Here is a 22,303-nt window from a genome sequence, read left to right on the forward strand (position 1 = left end):
TGCTGCATCGCTAATGGCGCTCAGCGAACCGCATCCCTGCTCCACCGACAGCCTCGGCTCACCACCAGCTCATCTGAACTGAGACACAACATGGAGGTGTGGGTGTGACACCTCTGTGTGTACAGCTCAGAAACCAGGATGTGTTTATCATAGCTGAGCACAAAGACTGGAAACTGGCAGAAAATGTTAGGAAAAGCTCCATTAAAAGAAAAAAACAATCAACTTCCAACAACCACAGAGCTGAGTCATTTACATGTTCTTATGTTCTTATCTTATTCAGTGACCAAGTGCAGAAAAACAGATGTAAAAAGGGAACATAGGGGTTTTAGCAGCAGACTAAGCCAAATTGGTGTGGTTCAGGTGAAGCTTGTACCTCTGGACGTTTGGCTTCTTACATGTACATCTTACTACATCTCAATGAAAAATAGGACACAGGTAGAATACTGTGTGATATTAGATTATGTTTAATTGTAAGTGTATATGTCACAATAAAGAGTTTGGACTCCTGAATAAGCGTCTTGCTAATTTTCTGACTTTGAAAGTGATGTACTTTTGTCTTGAGACTGACAGCTTTGGGCTTGTTAGTAGATGTTTTTTTCTGCCTCTAGCCTCTGCGCTATGTTGAGCTAACCACATCCAGATCCTGTCTCTGCCTGGACACACGGCAATTTAACTCATTTTGCAAAGTCCAAACATTTTTCAAATATAAAACAAAAAGAGAAAAAAATCTAAATAATTTATTGGCAGTAAAAAAGATATATGAGTACAATTTTTAAAAAGCCAAATAGCAAACTAAACAACAAATGTCTGAACATTTTTAAGTTCCTTCATTCATCATAGAGATATGTTAATAAGCAGAGATCATCTTGGCTGGTATCATGTCCACTTTTCACAAGCAGCGAGTCTTTTGATCATTAAAATGAAAAGTATCACCTAATTATCAAGCATCACACAGACATCCGACTGTATCTCCACCATGATCTCAACATGTGCTGCAGCAGCTGTTAATGAATCGCCTCCAGACGCCTACAAATCAAACTCAGACCTGAGCGAGTCTTTACACAACCTGCGGAGAAAAACAGAGGCTTGGTCTCTGCTGCGGTGAGACTGCAGGCTCGGTGCAGCCAGACAGCGTGTCAGCCTGTGGCCTGGCCTCCTTCTTTTGGCTTGCCGGCGTTCAATGGAGAGGTAATTGGGAGGAGAGGCTGAGGTGGATCCACGGCTTAACCTGAACGAGGCGGTAATGAGCAGCGGCTGCAGGGAGGCCTCACTTGAGGGCCAGCAGGAAGCTCATCAGCCTGCAGGGCGTCAATCAAAGGCTATTTATGTCTTTTTGCACAGAAGTAACTGCTAACTGAGAGAATTTCACTGGATGGTTTCTAAAAGGGGTGAGAGGTGACGTTTTTCAGCATTAAATGACCATGTGGGGGTTGATCTGGTTGTCAAGGTAATGAGGGGGATTTATCTGAGCTTGTGAGGTATCTCTAGCTCTCAGGCATATTTTGTTTACCTGCATCATTAACCCTCCAAAAACTAAAATAAAAACTGGGGAATCCAAAAAGACTGGTGAAAAACCTGAAACCAGCTAGCATGAATTAACTTGGCACCATTTCCAAAGGGTTTATAAGCTGTAGCTTGCTCTATAGATCAGTTATAAGCCAATAATAAGAACAACTTTTTGGCTTGGGTTTCTCTTAGTCGGGACAAAGCAGACACATGAAGTCATTCCTGTGTGAGGAGGAACATCAAGCAACTAAAGAGCCAGATGTTTCCCTCAGGAGCTGGTGGAGACCAAAAACAGAGCTAAAAGAGAGGAAACACTGGGTTTACTGAGATTCATCAGGTGGACTCAAACACCACTCCAGGTGATCTGTAACCGCTGGACGTGGAAATGAGAAACGGTGTGCAGTTTCAACATATGAGTTTATAAGCTGATGATTTGTCAGTGTTGTGTTCTCTACTAGTTGCTGCTGAAAACAAGTGGCCAAAAAAAATCCGATATTGCAGCAGGATTTCACGCTGTTCGTAATTAACTGTTGTGTTTGCCCAGATGTGAGATCAGCTCACAGCTTCATTAGTATTCCACTTCCTCTGCCGATATGTCAGCGCTAATTTCCCTAACAGAAGGTGTCAGTTCTTTCAAACGTTGGATTTGTCATTTTGGAAAGTAAACACTCTCTTTTTCACAGCGTGATGAGTCATTATGTTCCAGGAAAACTGACTGACAGGCGAAGCGATTAGATCCCACCGACTGAAAAGCTCCATTCACACTCACTCCACATTGGCAAGATTTCCACATTCATTCAGTTTCTAAGTCTGAAGATGTTTGTGAGCAGCGAGGCACACACATCCGTTTCTCCACATTCTTTTTGTTTCCGTTTTTAAAAAAACACACAAACCATTGTGACGCTTGATGCTTGTGATGCTGTGTGACTACAACTAAAAAAAAAAAAGCATCAGTGAACTTTATGAACATAGATGAACCGAGTTCCCATCAGCTGCAGCACTTGTACATTTTCATGACAGTTTTTTCTGCCCTCACAAAAAAATAATGGAACAGAGGCGAGCCCTGACGTGACTCCTCTGTTAGAAATGATGTGATTTATTACAGCTCTGTGTCTGAAAGGAAACAGGGCCAACTGTCAGATACCAGTGTGTTTTAGACTTTAGAAGTTCCAGTTTCCTTGATTTTTGACCAGCATGTGAACACATCATGGGACTCCTGACTGAAAAAGAAGTCCAAAATCCTTATAAATAAATAAGATTCCTCTATAAATAAGTTTATAGTTTCTGACATTTAATCACACAGGTAAAGCAGATGATTCTCTGAGCAGCTTTACTGACAGCAGTTTGTTAAAGGACAGTTACAGTTCACAACACCTTGGGTCTTATTTCTGTCAAACACTGTTCTCTTCCAGTTAATATCACAGCAACGTAAAAGAAGAAACACGTTAACGACATTTCAGATGTGCTCGCTTCACCCTGACAGACAAACAAAGTGTTTGAGATCATGTGGAAAAACTGTCGGAATAAAAAAAACAACTTCTGTTCCACTGAAAAGAGAAAAATCTTCTGAAACATTGACAAATGACTCGTAATATCTCAAACATGGACAATTTAGACAAATTAAACATTTCCACCTGCTGCTTCTGTGTTGAGGCCAAATTGCTGCTGTGGGAAAACAACCCTCAGTAAACAAACAGAGCAGTAAATGATGTGTCTATTGTCACTCTGTGGTGTAAATGGTTCATCTGTTCACTCGTTTCTTCCTCCTGTGGAGAAAGCTGCTGAAGTTAAAATCCTTCAGTCAGAGTGGGATGGATCCAGAGAGGCTGTGAAAGAGCGCCGTGTGCTGAGGACATTAATAACTTGGAAGCGTGTGAAGTGTGAAGCTCCTTCAAAACACCACTGTACAAAACATAGTTCATTTAAGCCCAGTTCAGTTCAGCTGACTCTGTATTCTCTGACAGTGTTACAGGAACACGATGCTGTTAATGGAAATGGAATTCAGGAGGCATCATGTGTCTGCATTATGCTGCTCTTAGAAATTAGCTGTATGCAAATCGGATTTCTGGCAGACAGAGCTGATTTTTCCAACATGCAGAAATGTTTTTCAGACTCTCTCAGTCTTCTGTACTTTCTCTTCTTCTTTTGTCAGCTGTTTGCTCTTCTTCTGTGGTCTTGTATCTGTCACAGTGGACAAAAGAGAGACATTAGTGGAACTCTACAAACAACTATGAAAGAAGATTTCAAGGAAGACATTTCCTGGACTGTAGCTGCAGCGTTTGGCTTTTCAGGTGGTGAATCCTGTGAATAAAACAGAGAAGATGCCTGATTGCTGGTGCAGCTCTGCAGATTCACTCCTGCTCTGTGTGACAAAATGTAAATCCTACCTGTCAAAGTGCTAATGCACGTTACGCTACCGAGAGAACACATTTGACAAGTCAGTCTGAGGGAGGAACTATCTGCAGGTGGTTCAAATGTTTCTGGCTCAGAAGAAGAAGAAGAGTTCACGCTGTGAAGGAGAAGATGGAAATGCCGTAATGGAGCCGTGGATCAGCAGACGGAGCTCCTCTCTCCCTTCTCTGCACTTGAATCACCCGAGGCCGTTTCTCTTCAACAGATTGCTTGAAGAGCTCAATTGTGCTCAGCTAATGCATAACAAACAGATGGAGCTGAATGCAATCACTCCAGAGTGGCGTCTCTGTCTCTTTCCCTCTGCCTCTCTCTCATAAGCACTGAAATAAATCAAACGTGTGGTTCTGGCGGCGGTGCTGCTGTGCAGGAGGGGAGACGCTGCAGAGCACCTCGGTTATCAAGTGGCTCAGAGTCTCACATCTGCCTGAATGAGGGGAAATTAATTAACGTCATTCTGCTCCACTCCTCTGAAGCTTTGATGGGTATGGTTGCCGTGACAACCCGGTAATGGTAAAGCACAGGTGTCCGCCGGCAATGGCCGATATTTCTGGAGGGAGGTGCAGGCGGCGGCGGTGTCATCTTTCTAAGTTTGTCAAGGTTATAAAAAGCAGCAGTGCTGAAATTAGACGGAGCAGCTGACAACCTGCAGAGGCAGAGAGCAGATTAGAGTGTGCAGCTCATTTACACGTGCACAGAGATTCACCATCACATTCAACACACTGACTTTAACAGAGTCCAGGCGTTTAGCCCAATAAATCAATGAATCAATGAATTGGCCTTTTGATTCAGAGGCTGCGTTTGTGGGTTTTTCTCAGGAATCAAACCTGTGTCCTCGCACTCTGACAGAGAGGAAACCCTGCTGCTCTGTACAGGCCAGACTGTAGACCAGACCCTAAGAAAACCACCCTACAGGTCAGTAGGGCAGTAAGGACACGAGCAAAGACAGAAATCAGGTGACCAAGTCCACATTAGGAGGATGCTGAGGTTCAGGAGGACGTAGTCAATCCAAGGACCAGTGGAAATGTGGTAACAATAATAATAATAACAAGACTAACAGTGAGAGAAATAATGAGGCTTTTTTCCTGTAAAGCACATTCAGTTTACAGTATATCCTGTACGATATATTTCAAATAATGCCAGGATTATGTTTAAAGTAACCACACAGACATCTAATCAGAATTGATCATGTTATCAATGAAACCCTGCAGGTTTCTTTTCAGAATAAAAGCTGTGGATCAGCAGACCTGTATCCTTCGCTCTCTGCAGATAATTTGATTGTAGGTCTGATGGTTCCTGCTCCAGAGCTTCTTTTATCATCCCTCGTCTTTGCAGGGTTTGTGTTGCAGCTGGCTCGTCTGATTGGACTCTCTGAGGAAATGAGGGCACCGCTGTTTGTTTTAGGGCCAATAAATTCACACTTGACAAACTGCTGCTGTGACCTCCGGCCACGCAGAGACGAGTCGAACTGTAAATCCCCTCCAGAGCGAAGCGGAATGATTGGCATTTCATTTAGAGGCCGACACCGGCGGAGAGGTGAATCTGCGGGACTCTGCTGACTCAGTTGAGTGATCGTGTTTTGCTCGAGCGGACATCAAGTTAGTGATTTAATCCGAGCCGCAGATAGATGAGATGAGAGGAAGACAGAGACAGAGAGGAGAGATGATCTGAGCCTCCGGTGCTGCTGCTGTTCAACACAGGATTCAAATGTTCCTGATGAAACCACACATCTGTGAAACAATTACCAAGGTTCAAAGGGCCAGAGCTGATGGAGGTTATGATCCCGATTACAGTTATATAGATTATAATATTCCTCCATGGACTATTAGAGTGTCTGTGATTTATTCTACTGAATGTCCTACATTAAACTATTAAGTTCATGATATTCAAAAGTTTGTTGCTGTTAAAAAATACATTTTGGCATAATTCTGAAATTTCTACTGACATGGATGAGAAATTGGGTAAAATGTTAAAAAAAAAAAAAAGGCAGCACATCCCAGTACACACGAGTCAGATCACCAAAATCCACCACATCCGATTCCTCTCCAGGAAAGAGGACACGTCACAGCTGCTGCACTTCCTCTGTCTCTGGGACGCACCTGGTGGAGGCTTCAGGCCACATTTCATTACTCACGTTGCCAGTTTGGCAGCTGCTGCAGCTGATGGACTCATCACTAACTGGACATACTGGCCAGCCCATGTGCTAACTGGCTCCATCGACTCGTTTCCCACTAAGGCTGTGAAACAGCAGCAGAGCAGATGAATCAGGCGCACTGTGAGACGGCAGGTTACTACGACGACAGGGTCGTACTGCACAACTTAGCACGTTGAACACTAAAAAAAAAAAAATCTGAATGAAAGCATCACAATGGGAATGAATCCATTAACACCACGGATTCATTTGCACTGAAACTCACTGGATTTTGCTGAGAAGAAATGTTGCTGTTGTAAAAGCTGTCGAGCTAAAACATCCTTCCAGTTTCACAGCTCGCTGAAGATAACAAACATAATATTTTACCACATTTTATCCTCCAGGAATATGATGAGGTTTCATGAGAACTTTATTTATACAAAAACAAAACAAAAGGATTAATATCTGTCGCTGCTCACACAGCACAGGCCAAAACCAACTACACAGGTCTTCAATCAGTTGGTTTTCACTTGAAAACCTTCATTGGATTCAGATGAAAGTAAAAATGGCAAGAAAACACAATATGGAGCTGAACTGTAACATTAGAAAGAAATGAAACCGTCTTAAAAACGTTCAAACCACAGACTATCAGTCTACTGAGAAATTAAATCCACTCACCAGCAGCAGTACAGGAACATGAACACAGTTTTGAAGCTATGAAACTAAACTGAACTTTAAAGTTATACAGGAAGTACACTTTTCAGAATAAGACACTGCTCTAATGAATAATGACAGCACTATAAAAGCAACGCTTCTACAGGAAATAGTTGGATCTGCCTGAAGCTCCAGAAACTCTAAATCCACTGATCCTGATAAAAGCTGTGATCTCACTAATAAACTCATTCGCTGAACTTCAAAATCAAACTGTGAATATGAAGCGGCAAAAAAACAAAAAAACATTCATACACTAAAATGCAGCAGCGCACAAACAGCTGTAAAGCCACCAACAGCAGAGCTCAGACCACCTGCAACCTGCAAACCACTACTTTCAAGAGTAATTACAACTGACTGTGTTACTGTGACGTATCACTGGTTAGTATCTGTGCTGCTCAGTTAAACTTAAAGCTGCACCGGACAAAGGAGAAAGAAATTTATTTAAAAGTTTACAGAAGAACCAGATGTTTCAGGCTGAATTCTGGGAAGTGAGAGACTGAGAGCTCCATCTTTTCCACTGCTTTGAAATCAGGGTGTCGACTCCTCTGTCACTTTTATTCTCCTGTGTGATCCGTCTTATTTTAATTCTTCTCATTTCTAATCGTCTATTTTATTTAAATCAGTTTTTATGCCTTTGTCGTATCGTCCTTTGGGACATTTGTAACTTGTCTGTTTAAAAAACACACGTCCTCCTGTGGGGCTGACTTTTTACTTGTAAAATTCAAAGAGCTTCCTTTCAAAGGCGACCGGGGTCATAAACAACACGTGTGTGCATAGAAACGGGGGCGTCTGCTTCTTGCTTGTTGCTCGATACGTCTACAAAACATCGCCACAGAAATGTCGACGGAGCTTCACACATGTTGCTGTAAGTCGACTGAGAACTTTTCCTTCAACAGTTATAAAATGTTAAGCGAAGCAGTAACTGTCACAGCGTCTGTGCCGACTGACAGTGACGGAGGGACAGACACTCACTTCTGACTGGACAGGGCAAAACAATGCGACCCCTCCTGACCAGACATCAGCCAGCGCGAGCACAACATCAGGCCGAATGAATGGAGTCGGTTTCAGATCATCAGCATTCTCATCAATCAGGCAACGACACTTTGATTCAGAGCGACGTTTGGCTTCTGACCACGACCGAAGATAACTAATTGTCTTTGTCTGGTGCAGCTTTAATGTCTGTCTCATCCATGGCTGATGTTTACTCTAACTTCATCTCCTTCTGCTTCTACTCTTTTGCGTACAGAAACCAGCCTGACGTCGAACTCGTTATTTTCTCTTCTCTCCAGGTGTCTCAGAGACCAGCTGAGGCCTGCTCCCACCTGTTTCACCTCCTGCCTTTGGGCAGTATGTACAACATCATATGTACATGCAGATAAAAGATCAAGACACAAACTTCAGATCAACATTCATCGTCTTTTCTCAAAGTTTCTTCAGCCTCTTGCTGTCTTTCTTTTCCTTGTAGCCATCTTGTGCAAATAAACTTCAACCTGTTAACAATCTCACGTCTCGGAAATTTGGATTCACGAATTAGTCAAACTCATCAGTCACTTCAGGAACATTTTCATTTATAACTAAACCTAAATTCTTCTCAGTGCATTAAAGATTCTCATGTTCATGTCTCAGGTTGTATCAGACCAGGTGGTTTAAATTATCGATTATTACAAACAGATAACATTTAATGGAGTAACCTGACTTGAATTTGCAGATTTGATAAATAACCAGTTCACATAGAGATATTTTTGGTTTCAGTACAAACATCTCATCTCAAGAACTTCTTCCATTTTAACACAATCAAACTATTTCAAATGTCCATCGTTGTTGTCGACCAATCACAGACCTTCTCTCTAAATCCTGGGTATGAGTGTCCCGCCTCCTCTTCAAGTCAGTGCTATCTTATTACGCCTGATCTACTTCCTGTAATCCTCGCCTCCTATCCGGGTGGCACTGGCCTCCTCCACGGGCCCCTCCCTCTTGGTTTCCAGGCCGACTTCGGTGTAGGCGACGCCTGGGCGGGGCACTCCCGGCTGCTCGCCCTGGGCCTGGATGTGGAGCTCAGGGTCGGCCTCGGCGCCCTCCTGGCCCTCGGCGACGGCTCTCTCCTTCTTCAGCTTGATGCGGAAGGTCTCTTTGTTCGGCGCTTTCTTGGCGATGTTCTCCTTCAGCCTCTCGCCGGACTGCTTCAGCCGCTCGCCGGCCTGGTGCATCTTCTCCCTCCGCTCGGGCGGCATGACCTTCTCGCCCAGGTTGTGGAACTTGGTGCCCAGGTTGTCCTTGGTTTTGCTCATGTTCTCCTTGGAGAAGGCCGCCTTCAGGGTCTCCGTGCTCTTCACGACTGATTTCTTGAGGCGAGCGGCTCGTGAGGAGTCAGTATCCTCCACGCTCAGGTACTCTTCATCAGAGGAGAGGTCGGCGGGGATGTCGTAGGAGTCGGGCTCGATCTCCAGTCCCTCCAGGCCAGGTCCTTTAGGAGACTTAGTGACGGCCACTGATGGGACCTCTGTCTCACCCTACAGAGGAGAAAATAGACAGGACACAGTTTTAACACCCGTTGTTTCCAGATATTCACGGAAAAACCAACTGGGAAATCAAGACTTCCAAAATAAGACCAGAGGGAAACAACAAAGGCTGCAAGACACAACTCGCCAAGGTTTATACGTCTCCTGTTGTATTAGGCCATGATGGGCAATGATTAAAATCAGTGCTCAGGGCTGGTTAATGGAATTTTGTATCAATGTGATGAACCAGGTTGATTCGTCAGGATTTTAACTGCTGGAAAATCTGAAAACAGACATTTGTGTCTGGTTATTTTATTCCTGAAATGTTTGCCAGAAGCATCTTTTTGGCCTTAAACTCGATTTTTGTTCCTATTAGCGCTGTGTTCATGCAAAGTCAGCAGAATGAGAAAAACAGAAAAACAGAAAAAAGAAAGAAAGAAAGAAAGAAAGAGTGTCTTTGGCTCAGGAGCGTTAGCGCACTGTTCCAGGATGGTTAGTCCTGCTGCTGATTGTAGTCACACCAGATAAAACAGCTTGAATTAGCTCCTTTTGTTGTGTTTGTTACCAAGTGAAACCAGATCCAAACTAACGGTGTTTAGCTCCTGTGAAATGAGCTGAGTGGATTGTATCAGTGTTAATATTGGCTTTTTATTTTGGTGCACTTGCAGCCGATCTGCCCACAGTGTGTGGACGTGTCTGAAGTTCTGCTCACTAAGTGGCAGAGATTCACCACATCGAATCAGAAAGTCAGAGACGGTTTCTCCTCCTCAGCTGCTCATAATTACGATTTTAAACCGATGTGTCGTGAACACAGCATAAGTGCGTAGCTTTATTCACTTTGTATTGAGCTGTGAGCGCTGGAGGAACCTGAGTCTGAGTCAAAACATCCTGTTTAGACCCCGACAGAGAACACGCTGCCTTCACCATGCAGCCAGTTCAGACGTTCCTGTTCACACAGAGCTGAGCTCAGAACAGCTGCCTGTCTGCTGATGCTTGTCTTTCACTCTGTGTTTACTGTGTGTGTACTTCACTTTGTGAAAACAATTCTTTTCAAACTGACTTTGTGATTTGGAATAAATGATTTGACGACACACTGTGGAGCAGAACAACTTAAAGCCCTCACACACAAGATCCAGAGGACAGGATCATTCCTGAGATGTTAAAGTCCTTTACAGCTGGTTTCTGCTGGATTTTTCCTCTCACCACGCTCCTGAATCTTCCTCCTTCTTGTTCCTCTGATTTGCTCTTTAAAGTTTTGCTGCTGCTGATCAGCTAATAAAATGTTACAGAGACGAAACCGATATCCGTCCTCTCATCTGTCTCCTCTGTCCATTAGGAATAAATTAGTGTCCTGCTCGCCGACATGACGGAAGCCCAGACAGAAAACATGATATTCCTCTGAGATGCTCAGTCAGACCCGACCTGCAGCCTCCTGCCTCCAACACACTGGCGTCTTCATCAGATCGAGTTTTTCTATTTTTACAGATGAGAAGTAAGTGAGACTCATTCAGACAGGAAGCTGCTGGTGTGTGTGTGTGTGTGTGTGTGTGAGGTGATTGTTTCAATGAGACTTTGAACTGTTTAATAAACATCATCAACATGGTGAATACTGTAATAATATAACCCTTCCCTTTACTTTATCATTTTTAAAAAAGCAGGACTGTTTCCAACAGAAACACACCAGCTCCTCACAGGCCTGCTCCACCTGCTGCACCCTACAGGTGACTTTGGATGTGAAAGCCAATTAATCCTAATTAAGCTGCAGCCACCTGCAACGATCACACTCATTAATCAGGGAGGAGTCATCAGAGCGCGTCCAGGCACTGTGAATGACACAATAATTACACCGGCAGGGAATGTGGGTCAGTGCATGTATTAATAACCTCGGGTGGTGGTGGAGGTGGTGGTGGAGGTGGAGGTGGTGCAGGAGCAGAGAGGGGCCGGCAGGATGTTCAGGCTCAGGCCGCTGAGTCCGAGACCACAGCCATCAACAGACACACAGCACCAACACTGATCCACTGCTGATGTTAGCACACACACAGACCGCTGAGCAGAGTATCAGCCACACGAACACGAGCGTGAACCAGGCCACAGACCCACAGTGGGTTTGAAATCCTCAGATGTAATGGACACTTACTGGGAACCATTTCATCCATATGCTCTAATCATGTATCACATTAAACTGTGAGGAATTCTTCACAGTCCCAGATTAACACGTTCAAGAAGCTGATGTGTGGTTTGTCAGATTAAGAAAATTAAGACATCATCATCATCATCATCATCATCATTGGCTCAAACCACTTATTTTATCTTTTTACATTTTTTCTGTCTGGAGGAGGATTTGGCTTTTATTTGTGAACAAGTAGCGAAAGAGACAGGAAACATGTCACAACACGTCAAATCAATCATCAGGATCAATAACTAGAAAAAGTATGAGCTGTTCTAAAATCACCAACACACACAACAGCATATATGCTGACGTAAACATACAAATGTCACACCTGAGCAGGTGTGTGTGTGTGTGTGTGTGTCCATGTAGTTTCCAGGTAAAAACCAGAACTTTCCTTTTAATTAGCTGGAGAATACTGGGCCGTGAAATGAAGTGTTAAGAAACGAATCAACGTTAGAAATTAAACTTTGCTCCTGCAACAGTTTTACAGAACTCGCAGAGGTGCAGGATGTTATGCAGCGTCATGGCAACGTTCTCTGCGTGACCTCTCGTTTTAACTGTGTTTGCCTGCAGACAGTTTATCTGCACAGCAGAAATATCACAAACTAAAACCCATTAACTCCTCTACAATCACACATTGTCCTCTAATGTCCATTGCTGTGGACGGCAGTGGAGGCGGAGCGACCTCGGGCATAAACCAGCAGACATTTATCTTTTTCTTATTACTGCCCACTGTCCTGGCCTCCATTATTCAGCCGCTGGTGACGACTGTCTCTAACAAACCGCTCGCTGCTTCCTGTTAAATGACCGCGGCTGAAGCTCTATATTAGGAGATGAACGGAGGCCTCAGAATAACCGACAGCACATCAGTCATGAGGAAACTTAACACTGCGACTGTCTCCTCTGCAGGCAGGACGGAGAGAAAGGCAGAGCCGCCCGGGACCAGACTCAACTAGACCTGGACTCACTCTGCAGAAATACAAGGGGTAACGTGTGGAAGAGCAGGCAGAGGGATTATACACTGTACTGCAGCTGCACGGGGACACGTAGAGTAGATGCCTGAAAGGAACATTTTGAGAAATGAACATCTTTTAGAAGATGGATCTCTGCTGTCAGTATCAGAACTCCAGTGATAGGTGTCCGTACATCTATGGGTGCACTGCAAACAGAAACTGCTAACAGCTAATTTGGCTCCACAGACCGTTTTAGCCTCTTTGAGCTCTTAGTTTTCGTTTGGCATCAAGGAAACTCTGATGAAGCCTCTGTCCACGACCTGCTCAGCAGCACACAGCAGCTGAGGGGCCAGATGTTTCCCTCAGCAGCTGGATGGTGGGGAGCGGAGTGAGGCAGCTATTTGATGGTATAAGTCACAGCGTATGGGTTATGGTTGTAGCCTATTTGATCTTCCTTTATCTTTTGCCTTAGGTGTTTTTTTGGGGGGCGGTCCTTGCAGCAGCAGGTCAGGATGATTGACACCCCCTCCTCTCCCTGTATATTGACCCCTGCGATAAGCTGCCATGTCAGACCCTGATTCCGGTTGACAGCAGTTTATAGCGTGTCCCTGCTGGCAGAGAGGGAGAATGCTGCGATCCCAGAATAGGTCTCTCTGTCATGGATCCACAGCAGCTGCGAGCAGCACATAGTGCTCCGGTTACTATTCTGAAGTCTGGATGTTAACGAGGACGGCATCTCCATCGCAAACTGACGGCTGAGAGCATGAGAGGCCCACACGTAAAGATGAGTGTTCATCTCCGATGAGTAATATCATCAAGGTTTCTATTTAAAAACAAGTTTCAGTGAAGAGTTACAGAGTCCCACAATCAGCTGGAACATTTTCCAATCCATTACCAACGATTTTTAATGGGAAATAAATGAATTTACATAAAGTATTTTTATGGATTATTTGTGTGATTTAAGGGCCTCGAAAGGCTAAAACTTCCTTAAAAATGAAACTGGACCAGAAAAAAAGTATTTTGCTTTCTCATCTCAGAAAAATTATATAACTGAATAAATGAAGCCTTGCCTCAAATTCTTTCTTTCTTCATGATCAACTATATATCGTCAGAAAAACAACCTTAACCTTATTTTTGATTCATGGTTAAAGTGCTGCCGTCTGTGGGAGAGAGAGAAGAGAGCCATTCGAGAGCACAATTCAGTTTTCAGTAAGATAAATAAGAAAATTCTAAAGCTTATGGAAACTCCGGATATTAATAGGGAGACGCACCAGACGCCTGCAGCCATGGACAGGACTGTCTCTGATCCTGGACCATTAAAAGTCCTCTGAGTTCACAGAAATGTCTTTTTCTGTGTGACCAGCTGCTTCCAGAGAAAATCCCACTCAACTCCAGTTTAATTCTGCAATAAATACTCGATCAGTGCAAGTGTCCCTAAGTGTCCTCACTCAGTTTTGAATGACGTTCGGCGTCTGTGAGGAGAAAACACACGTCGCCCGGTTTGTTAAGAGATCACTGAGCTTGAGGATCTCTTCATGAAAGTGTTGCTGATTTTTAAGCTTGTGATTTCTGAAAGCACTTAAATTGTCTGCGTTCATTCCAGTGTACGAGTTCAGTGTGTGTGTTTCAGATTACAAATAAAGCTCTGAGGTGAATCATCTTGTTTTCACCTGACCTGATTAAGGTGGTTTGCACGTCGGATGAAAGCGTGGCCTCTCAGCATAATGAGGATGCTTTTCTATAAATTGCCAGTGTTCTGGAGTCGATGGCTCTTGAGTGTTTGAACTTAAAGCACCCTTCATTTCCTCACACTCCTGCTCGGCCTCTCACTGCGTCCACCGCTTAATGAATTGAGTCATTGAGTTCATTTGAGTGAAGAGCTCGCTGCCTGGCACAGGGCTGGTGCCTCCCGAGGGCATGAATCTACTTTACTTTAGCTGCTTCATTTATGCTTCAGCTCCTCGTAAACCAACACCTGGACTGAACCTTGAACCTGACAATCCAGAGCTGCGCCACCTTGACACACAGTGACTGCTTGAAGCTCCAACCACAATGCATTTGCTAAAACACACCTACTGTTGAGTGATCCTATCAGATCTGAAGGACCGGATTCAATCCCTGTCCTAATTTTAACTCCCTGTTCAGTTTCATGAGGAAATGTGTAACATTACTGAAGCTGGGGACGCTCTAACTTCCGTTTCACTGAGGACTGCAACCAAAACTTTCTCCAGTTATAAATTAATCTAATGGTTCCAGGTCTCACTAATGACTCTTATTCTTTTTGTGACTCCCAGGTTGCATATTATGTCTGTGCCTGGTGACCATACTACATACCACAATGTAAAACAGTGATTCACAAGCAAAAAGCAAAAAGAAAGAAAACTTAGCGTAGCAGAAATGTTAAGCGTCTTGTAATGCCTCAGCCTTATATCATGAAGTCCATGTTAGAAAGCACCGAATTAACTGGATTACCCATCAGTTGCAGCCAAACCTCTGCTCACCTGATAGATGACGACCCGGAACTTGTTGCGGGTGAGCAGCTCATCCTGTGTGGACTCAACCTTCTTGACTCGTACATTTTGCTTCTCCACACGCGTGCGGACCTCCTTGACGTTGGCGCTTACTTTGCGGGTCTTCTGCAGGAGCTTTTCCACCGTGCCGCTGGTGTCATTGTGGTCCTTGGCCAGCTTCAGGACGTCACCCTGGATGGTCTTGATGTTGTTCTCTAGCTCCAGCTGACGCTCTTCCATGCGCTGCTGGCAGGACTGGACGTTGTCAATGATGCCAGCCACGCGCTCCAGCAGCGACAGGATAGTCAGGGCGCTGATGGGGTTTCCAGCCTCATCCTCCACCCCGATGATCTCCAGCTTCTCCTGGACGCCCGCCGTACGATACTTGTGCTGATCCATTGCGGTGTTTCGATGAGTTGTGTCTGGAATCTTAAATCTCTTGCTTCAAATTTGTTGAAACTTGATTAAAAGTGGCAGATGTGCGGTTTTGTTTGGGGAGGGGACCAGAACCGTTGGGGTTGCCAGAAGGCAGACCGAGGAGTGGCAACACCCAACCGTCGTGACCCAAACTGATGTCTGGGGACAGGAGAGAGGGGAAACTCCACCTACCCCTTTTAAAAAAGGCTTCAGGATCCAAAGGGAACCTGAATTCAGCCCTCACTGGGATGAGGGCCAGCCGATAAAACTCAGAGGGGAGCGGCAACGCTCACACGAATCCCCCCAGCTAAAAATAAAAGCTCTTTGTAAGGCGACACTTGAACATTTTGGGAAGACGCAAAGCAGGAGAGGATAGAAATCCCCACCCGGGTCCAACTCTGCTTTGTTAGACCCACGCAGACTGATTCATAATTTTCCGTTATTTGCTCAGACGTTCACGCTGGCAGCTGTGAAACACGTACATCAGCAGCAGCTTAGGAGTCATTCTGCAGCTCTGCAGTGACAGTTGTCTGCTCTGATTACACAGCGCTGGAATGTTTTTGGGGATTAAACATTGCAGCTCTGCCCTTTTTACTTTCCCCCGGGGAGCAGAGTCCAAACATTGACTGAGACTGAGATCTGAAGCTCTTTATAGAGACGACTGACAGAGTGACACTCACTCCTCTGAGCTGCCACTGTATGGGAGGATCTATTTATCCCAGACGTTATTCATGTGCTGAGAGTACAGTACATATCTCAGGTGATAGGCTGCATTTAGTGGAGTGAATAATTTGGTCTTTAGCTCGTAGTTTGACGGCATGAAACCAAAGTCATGAACCTGCTTTGTCATCTGTTAATAATGTGTTGAAAAAGGTTTGTTGTCCATACACACACACAGTGGTGTGTTAAAAATAACACGGGCCGACACTCACAGCCGCGCTCCTGAATCCTGAGAGGATAAGTTTCCTTTCACACAGTAAGGGATCAGTGTTGAGGTGGAGCCTCAGTTTGCTCTGCAAATGCATCAACTTCACATACAATAGATCTAATCACGTTAACCTCAGGTAGCCAGACAGCAGGTCACAGTACTGGACCTTTATCAGCTGTACAGTTAGCAATGTGTTAGCCAAAGTTAGCGGCTAATCACGTTTAATCATTTCACCTTTAATCTTTTTATTGCTAACGCGAGCAGGTAAAGCTAATTACAGCTTGTTTCTCTGGAGTTAGCAGAGACAGGTCCCTGAGAGTTCCTGTCTGAGGGAGGCACAACTTCAGGATCACGGAATGATGGTTGGAACTTTTAATGAATGAACGCTGGATCATGATGGAAGTTTTTTTCTTACAGTGTGGTAGTTTGGAGCTGACTGTTTGCTGAATCTGTTCGACTGAAGCCAGCAGCTGCTTCTGTCCCTGAGTACCCCACCCCCCTACACACCCACCCACCACCACCACCACCTTCCAGTCTATAACTCTATATTTGCCCGGGCAGCGTGCCTGAGGCCCCGCCCCTGGCAGAAATGAACACACGGTTTATTTTCACGTGGAGAGGCGGTGACCTCTGCTCTGCTTCTGGCTTCTGCAGGTTTTTAATTAGATGGAGCATCGCTTCATGACTTAGCCCCTCCTCTCTGACAGGTGGGTGGAGGCACATTCACCCTCACCTATCCTCGTTTTCAAACTCCCACAGCTTATACACGAGGCAGCAGATGTTGGAATTATTTTTGCTGCACAGTAAAATATCTATTAATATTATAAATGAACTAAAAACTGCAAAATATAAGAAATAAATGTCTCAACATAGCTTCTGCTAACGGGGCTGATAGCTTTACAGTGCTACACATGGATTTCTGTTAAAGAAGACGGCGTGCACTGCATCATGTCAGTATTCAGAATGGAATCAGGACAGTGTCTCTGCAGAGGAAGAACAAAACAGTCTTTTCTGTGATTGATCACACAGGCCATCTCAATAATTTGTGTTTCTGCAGTCAAATCACACACGCACACGCACTCACGCACACGCACCCACACACACGCACACACCATTAATCCATCACAGGAAGTGAAGTACGTTGTAAAATGAGAGCGGTGTCAGAGCAGTGAAACACAAATGAAAAACAAACCTCACCGGACGCAGAGCAGAAAAAAGGAAGACACGTGTGCAGCTCGGTGTACATTAAAAAAAACATTTCCATTTTTTTATTTTGGCAGAGACCAAAAATAGCCTCTCACAGTCTACATGCAGAATATTAACATGTCAAACACATTCTAGTCACATATAGAGAAGTTACAGCTGCGATGGTCGACAACAAGTAGAAACACGTTGCTTGGCGGAGGGGGCGGGGGCTGACCTACGACCTGTGGACGTTACAGAAAAACTCCTGTGACAGAAAATAAAAAAACTATCAACACACAGAGAAGCACCGAGCACCGAGCACCGAGCACAGCCTCAGAGCTTCACTCCCTCCTCCTCAGATACTCCAGTTCTGGATCAGGACCCTCTGCTGCTGATCAATGCCTCTACCACGCACGCGCAACGAAACACAAACGATTACTGAATGAACACAGAGCCGTAAAACAGAACAGTTACCAGTGCTAACTTACACTGGACAGCAAATCGACTTTGATTTCCTTCTACCTTTGTTGTTCGTGAGCTGGTAAGATAAGTAATAATAATAAAAATAAAAAAATGAGTCATATTATTGGTCTTACTGAATTTGTTTTGAGCTAACGGACGTTCAGGGGCCAGTGAGCTCCGTCAGAGGACAGCTGCCTCTCGCTCCCTGTGCTGCGTCCCTCCCCCCTCCCGTCCCTCCTCCCATCCCTCCCCCCAGTAGAGTTAATGCATAGGTAATTGCCACAGAAGGTCCTGATTCATCAAACACTGCTCACCTGTGTTCAAGAAACAGAAGATTTGAATATTTTCTGGGGAGAATTTGTGTGTTCACATCGTCGGAACAAATCAGCTGTAGAATAAGAACAGCAGGTACATGTTACTGATAAAGATTTGATTTTTCATGGCAGCTTGCGCTTCGAGAAAATCCACTGTGACGTGAACGAGTGATGCTGAGGCTCAAATGCTGCTGGAAAACTCTGTGACAGCTCGACCTCTGCCTTCACATACAAAACTCCACTGAGTAAGACAGGATGTCTCTGACCTGCCCCGTACTGAACATGGCAAATACAGTGTGCGGCTGCAGCGATGTGGAGGAAGTGAAGGATACATTTCCAGAAAATGAACACCAGTCAGTTTGTGATCAGGCGTCATCGCTGGACGCCACCAGTGGTGACTGGTTAGTTTGTGATGTTTCAGCAGACAGGTGAAAAACAGGTGGAGTGCAGTTACAACTCTCTGACAAATCGCAAAGACATGACGGGACTTTGAACAACAGCTTGTGTTCCAGTGAAGTCAGGGTCACATGGGCGCAACACAGAAAAGGCATTTTCATGAATGGATGCACGGTTTCCATGGAGACAGTGGTCGGACTGCAGTTTGACCAGATGTGCAGGAAAGTTTCTCGTCTGCCTAAAGTCACAGCAGCTGTGGGTATTGGTCTGTCTTCTCTGTTTAATGCTGAGATTTCATCACATTATTACACTAAGAGTCAGCTGCAAACCACCAACATCTCAAAGACGTGCGTCTGATCACACCTTCGTACAGAAAGAAACGGGGTCTTTACCATGAAGTATGTTTCAAATATTGCCCATAGAGCTGTTATGGTTTTCACTGAGGGATTCTCTGTGCTTGGAATGTCTCACTGAGGAGCAAAGGCTAAATTCAAACAAACAAAAGGAAGAAAAGAACATTTTTCTTTCACATTCAAAGAAAATCCTTGATTACAGCTTCTCATCAACCAAGACTTCGTCCAGTTACATGAAAAATATCTCGCTGACCTCAAGTCCTGCAAACCCCCGAACAGTCGGCACCGTTCCGTCACGATCCTCTGAACTCAGAATTTCAAACAGATGCAGAATCATTTCTGCGTCTGAGCGTTATACAATCAACACCAATCTGCTCCTCATTAAAGCAAAAGTGGTTTTAGAAGAACATACTCCAAAGTTTACCACCGTCAGAGACGTCTACAAATGTTTCTGTCCTCCGCAGAGTTTAAACACTACACATTCCTTTCATCAACACAGACTAACACCTCCCCGCTCGGCGTCCTCCGCTCCTCCGTCCGACTTTGGGATTTCCACCGCTGCCGGATCTCGGCGGCTCTGAGATGGAGACGGCGTCAAAGCCATCAGCTTTTCTTTTTAAAAAGTTAAAACTACACCACAGTACACAGGTTTCACAAGTCATGCGAATATACAGGAACTAGAATTTAGAAAGCAATGTTTACAAGAAAAGTTAACGTAAAAACTTTAAGTAAAAACTACCTCAAAAAAATAATCATAGGAATAATAATAAATTATTAGCTTGTTTAAACACAGTGAAGTCTTTACACAGAATTTCATACCAAAGAATAAGTGTAAACATATCTATATCACTGGCTGGCCCCTTCTCACCTCCTACCAAAGAGGACAAAATACAAAAAATTAAAAACGAACTGCATTTGGTGATCAGCTGCACATTATTAGTAAAAAGTGAAAGAGAGAAGGGCGTAAAAATAAATAGCACATTCCCGAGGGGCGGACATTACTCTGTTAGCCAGTTTACCAGAGGAACCATAAAGCATTCAACGAAACCTCGAAGGAAGCAGTTAGAGAAATTAAGACATCACACACGGTAACGATGGAAAGTGACAGCGGGTTTTGTCGATTCGGCTCCTTGTACTTGGTCTTACGGAAAAAAAAAGAAATAAAACAAAACAACCAAAATTATGACCGCACGAATAAATGCGCATCAATTCCATCTAAAATCAATGGAGAGAAAATAAGGCCCCTTAAATAAATATTCTCATTCTTCTTTTTTATGGTTTCCCAGGAGAAAAAAAATTAATATCACACATCTACTGTTAAAAAATGGCATTCCCGCGCAGTAAGAAAAAAACTTATCAAAAACAACCACCACCAAACACGGCTATACCATCCTGGAGTTAGTGTCCGAGGAAAAGTGTCCAAGGTTTTGTTTTTGTCGGCGACCTCTGTTGTTTTTTGGACATTTCCTAAAGAGATGGAGAGAAAGATTTTACACCTTAAAAACTCACAGATATAAAACCCATTAAAACCCAGTTTATCTGTACAGATCCACTGTTTCCTCCTTTAACTGACCTCAGACCTTAAAATACCTTAGATACCATCCGTTCATCACTCAGTTTACTCTTTGAAATGATCATTGACTGATTTGTCAAACACTTAAATTCAAGCCTTTATTTAAAACCTTTTGAATGAAGCTTTTACCTTGTGATGCACATCACCACAGCGACGATGATGGCGATCTGCACGGCGCCGATGATGGCGGCGATGAGGACGTAGTGCAGCTTCTGTCCACTGGGGACCACGTAGAGGATGTTGAAGTCCTGAGGCTCGTCACACTGTGGACCCTTGTAACCTGCATCACATCTGGGACACGGAAGGAAGACATCTGTGAAAGGACTGAGCACTGTGATTGGTGGAGGACCTGCTCCACACACCGTTTCTAAACGAACTCAAAACATCTTTGACTTCTCTGTTTGCTCATCACACACCAATAAACCTGCAATAAGACAGTTCAGTGACCTGGTTCCAGTGAGCGGTGCTAACACTGGTACTGAGCAGTAACAGGATCTCGCACAGACCTGCAGGTGGCCATGTTGTACTTGATCTCACATTTCCCGTGAACGCAGAAGCCGGCGTAGCTGTCGGCGCAGGGGATCGGCATCCCGGCATAGAAGCCGTCACCGTGATCCAGACCCGTGGTCTCTGAACAGGTGGAAGAGGAAAAAACTGATCTGAGTGCAGTGAAAAGGAGGCGAAGACTTCAGCAGCACAGGGTGAAACATGCAGAGATGAAAGGCTCTGCGTTCAAAGATCAGTTTCAGTAACGCAGTTTGTTAGTCATCATCATCTGTTACGTACAAAATCTGTTTTCAAACCAGGAAACTGTGAAAGAGACGCAGCTGAAATGTTTCCCTGCAAACAAACTAATATTCTGACGACTGATGACTGAGACTTGAACATTTCACCTTCATCATTTGTTTAAAGTAAATTTTCTTTCCTACAACAACAACAACAACAACATTCTGCTTCTATTTCCTGTTGTTGTTTATTTGCTTGCCTCCTGTTTTCCTTTGTGTTGTGTGTGTGTGTGTGTGTGTGTGTGTGTGTTACTCAGACAGTCCAGGCTCTGAGCTGTGATCCTGACGTTGACCGTCTGTCTCCGGCCGTTAGTGATGAAATCATGTGCTAAATGTTGAGAAACCATAAACCTGAGGTGTTAGATTTATTCACTTGAAGGACGCGTCCTCAGAAGAGGGGCGCGGGGTCTTTGTCTTCCTCAGCTCTTCTGTCTCACATCATTATAGTCAGAGACGTGCTGCCGCGTCCTTCACTGTCTGTGATGTTGACAATGCAGCAGTTTAATCCGATCCTTCTATTGTCCGCGTCTGAGTCCAAGTTTGAAGTGGGAGTGAAGGAAGCGACAGAGCTGTGGAGGAATCCTTCCCCCTGAGACGTTTCAGGCGGTGGATCAATGTGCAGAGCGAGCTGCAGATAATAAAACCCTCCGGATTCTGTTCCATCTCCTCTTTGATCTCCAAACACAGCATGTGCGCCGTGCAGCTGGATGGGTAACACCGCAAAACGCTCGTTCTGCTGCGCTAATCTGTGCGTTTATTTGTGAGACATTACAGCGTCTCACCGCGCTCGGTTTGAAGGACAGAGAACTCACATTATCCTGGGTGTCAGTGGAGACTCGGAGCTGCTGTGTGTGTCCCCCTCTGAGGACATTATTGTGTACGAAGGAGATTTTCATTCCAGTTTCTCCTTCACTTGCTGCAGCTCAGCAGGTTCAGACGCCGGTGAACAGGCTGCTGAGAGGCCACAGCACATTTTACCATCCGCTGCATTAAAGGCAG

At 44.5% G+C, this 22,303-nt stretch overlaps 2 protein-coding genes across 3 annotated transcripts in view; both read right to left on the reverse strand.

The window, feature by feature from the left end:
• Positions 1 to 6,458: 6,458 nt before the first annotated feature.
• On the reverse strand, positions 6,459 to 15,479 carry cavin4a (caveolae associated protein 4a). Its single transcript, XM_041055820.1, has 2 exons — positions 14,883 to 15,479; positions 6,459 to 9,270 (listed from the first exon to the last, which is right to left on the reverse strand). The coding sequence occupies exons 1-2, from the start codon at positions 15,288 to 15,290 to the stop codon at positions 8,671 to 8,673; spliced, it is 1,008 nt and encodes a 335-aa protein (XP_040911754.1). The 5' UTR covers positions 15,291 to 15,479; the 3' UTR covers positions 6,459 to 8,670.
• Positions 15,480 to 17,477: 1,998 nt separating this feature from the next.
• Positions 17,478 to 22,303, reverse strand: part of tmeff1a (transmembrane protein with EGF-like and two follistatin-like domains 1a) — a 53,672-nt gene continuing 48,846 nt past the window's right edge. For both annotated transcript variants that reach the window (XM_041055816.1, XM_041055815.1), the window contains exons 9-11: positions 21,026 to 21,149; positions 20,649 to 20,810; positions 17,478 to 20,413 (exon numbers count right to left, since the gene is read on the reverse strand). In XM_041055816.1, the coding sequence (XP_040911750.1) occupies positions 20,329 to 20,413; positions 20,649 to 20,810; positions 21,026 to 21,149 (371 nt within the window). In that variant the 3' untranslated portion in view covers positions 17,478 to 20,328. The remainder of the gene's footprint in view (positions 20,414 to 20,648; positions 20,811 to 21,025; positions 21,150 to 22,303) is intronic.

This window comes from Toxotes jaculatrix, chromosome 14, assembly GCF_017976425.1.
Source record: "Toxotes jaculatrix isolate fToxJac2 chromosome 14, fToxJac2.pri, whole genome shotgun sequence".
Lineage (NCBI taxonomy): Eukaryota > Metazoa > Chordata > Actinopteri > Toxotidae > Toxotes > Toxotes jaculatrix.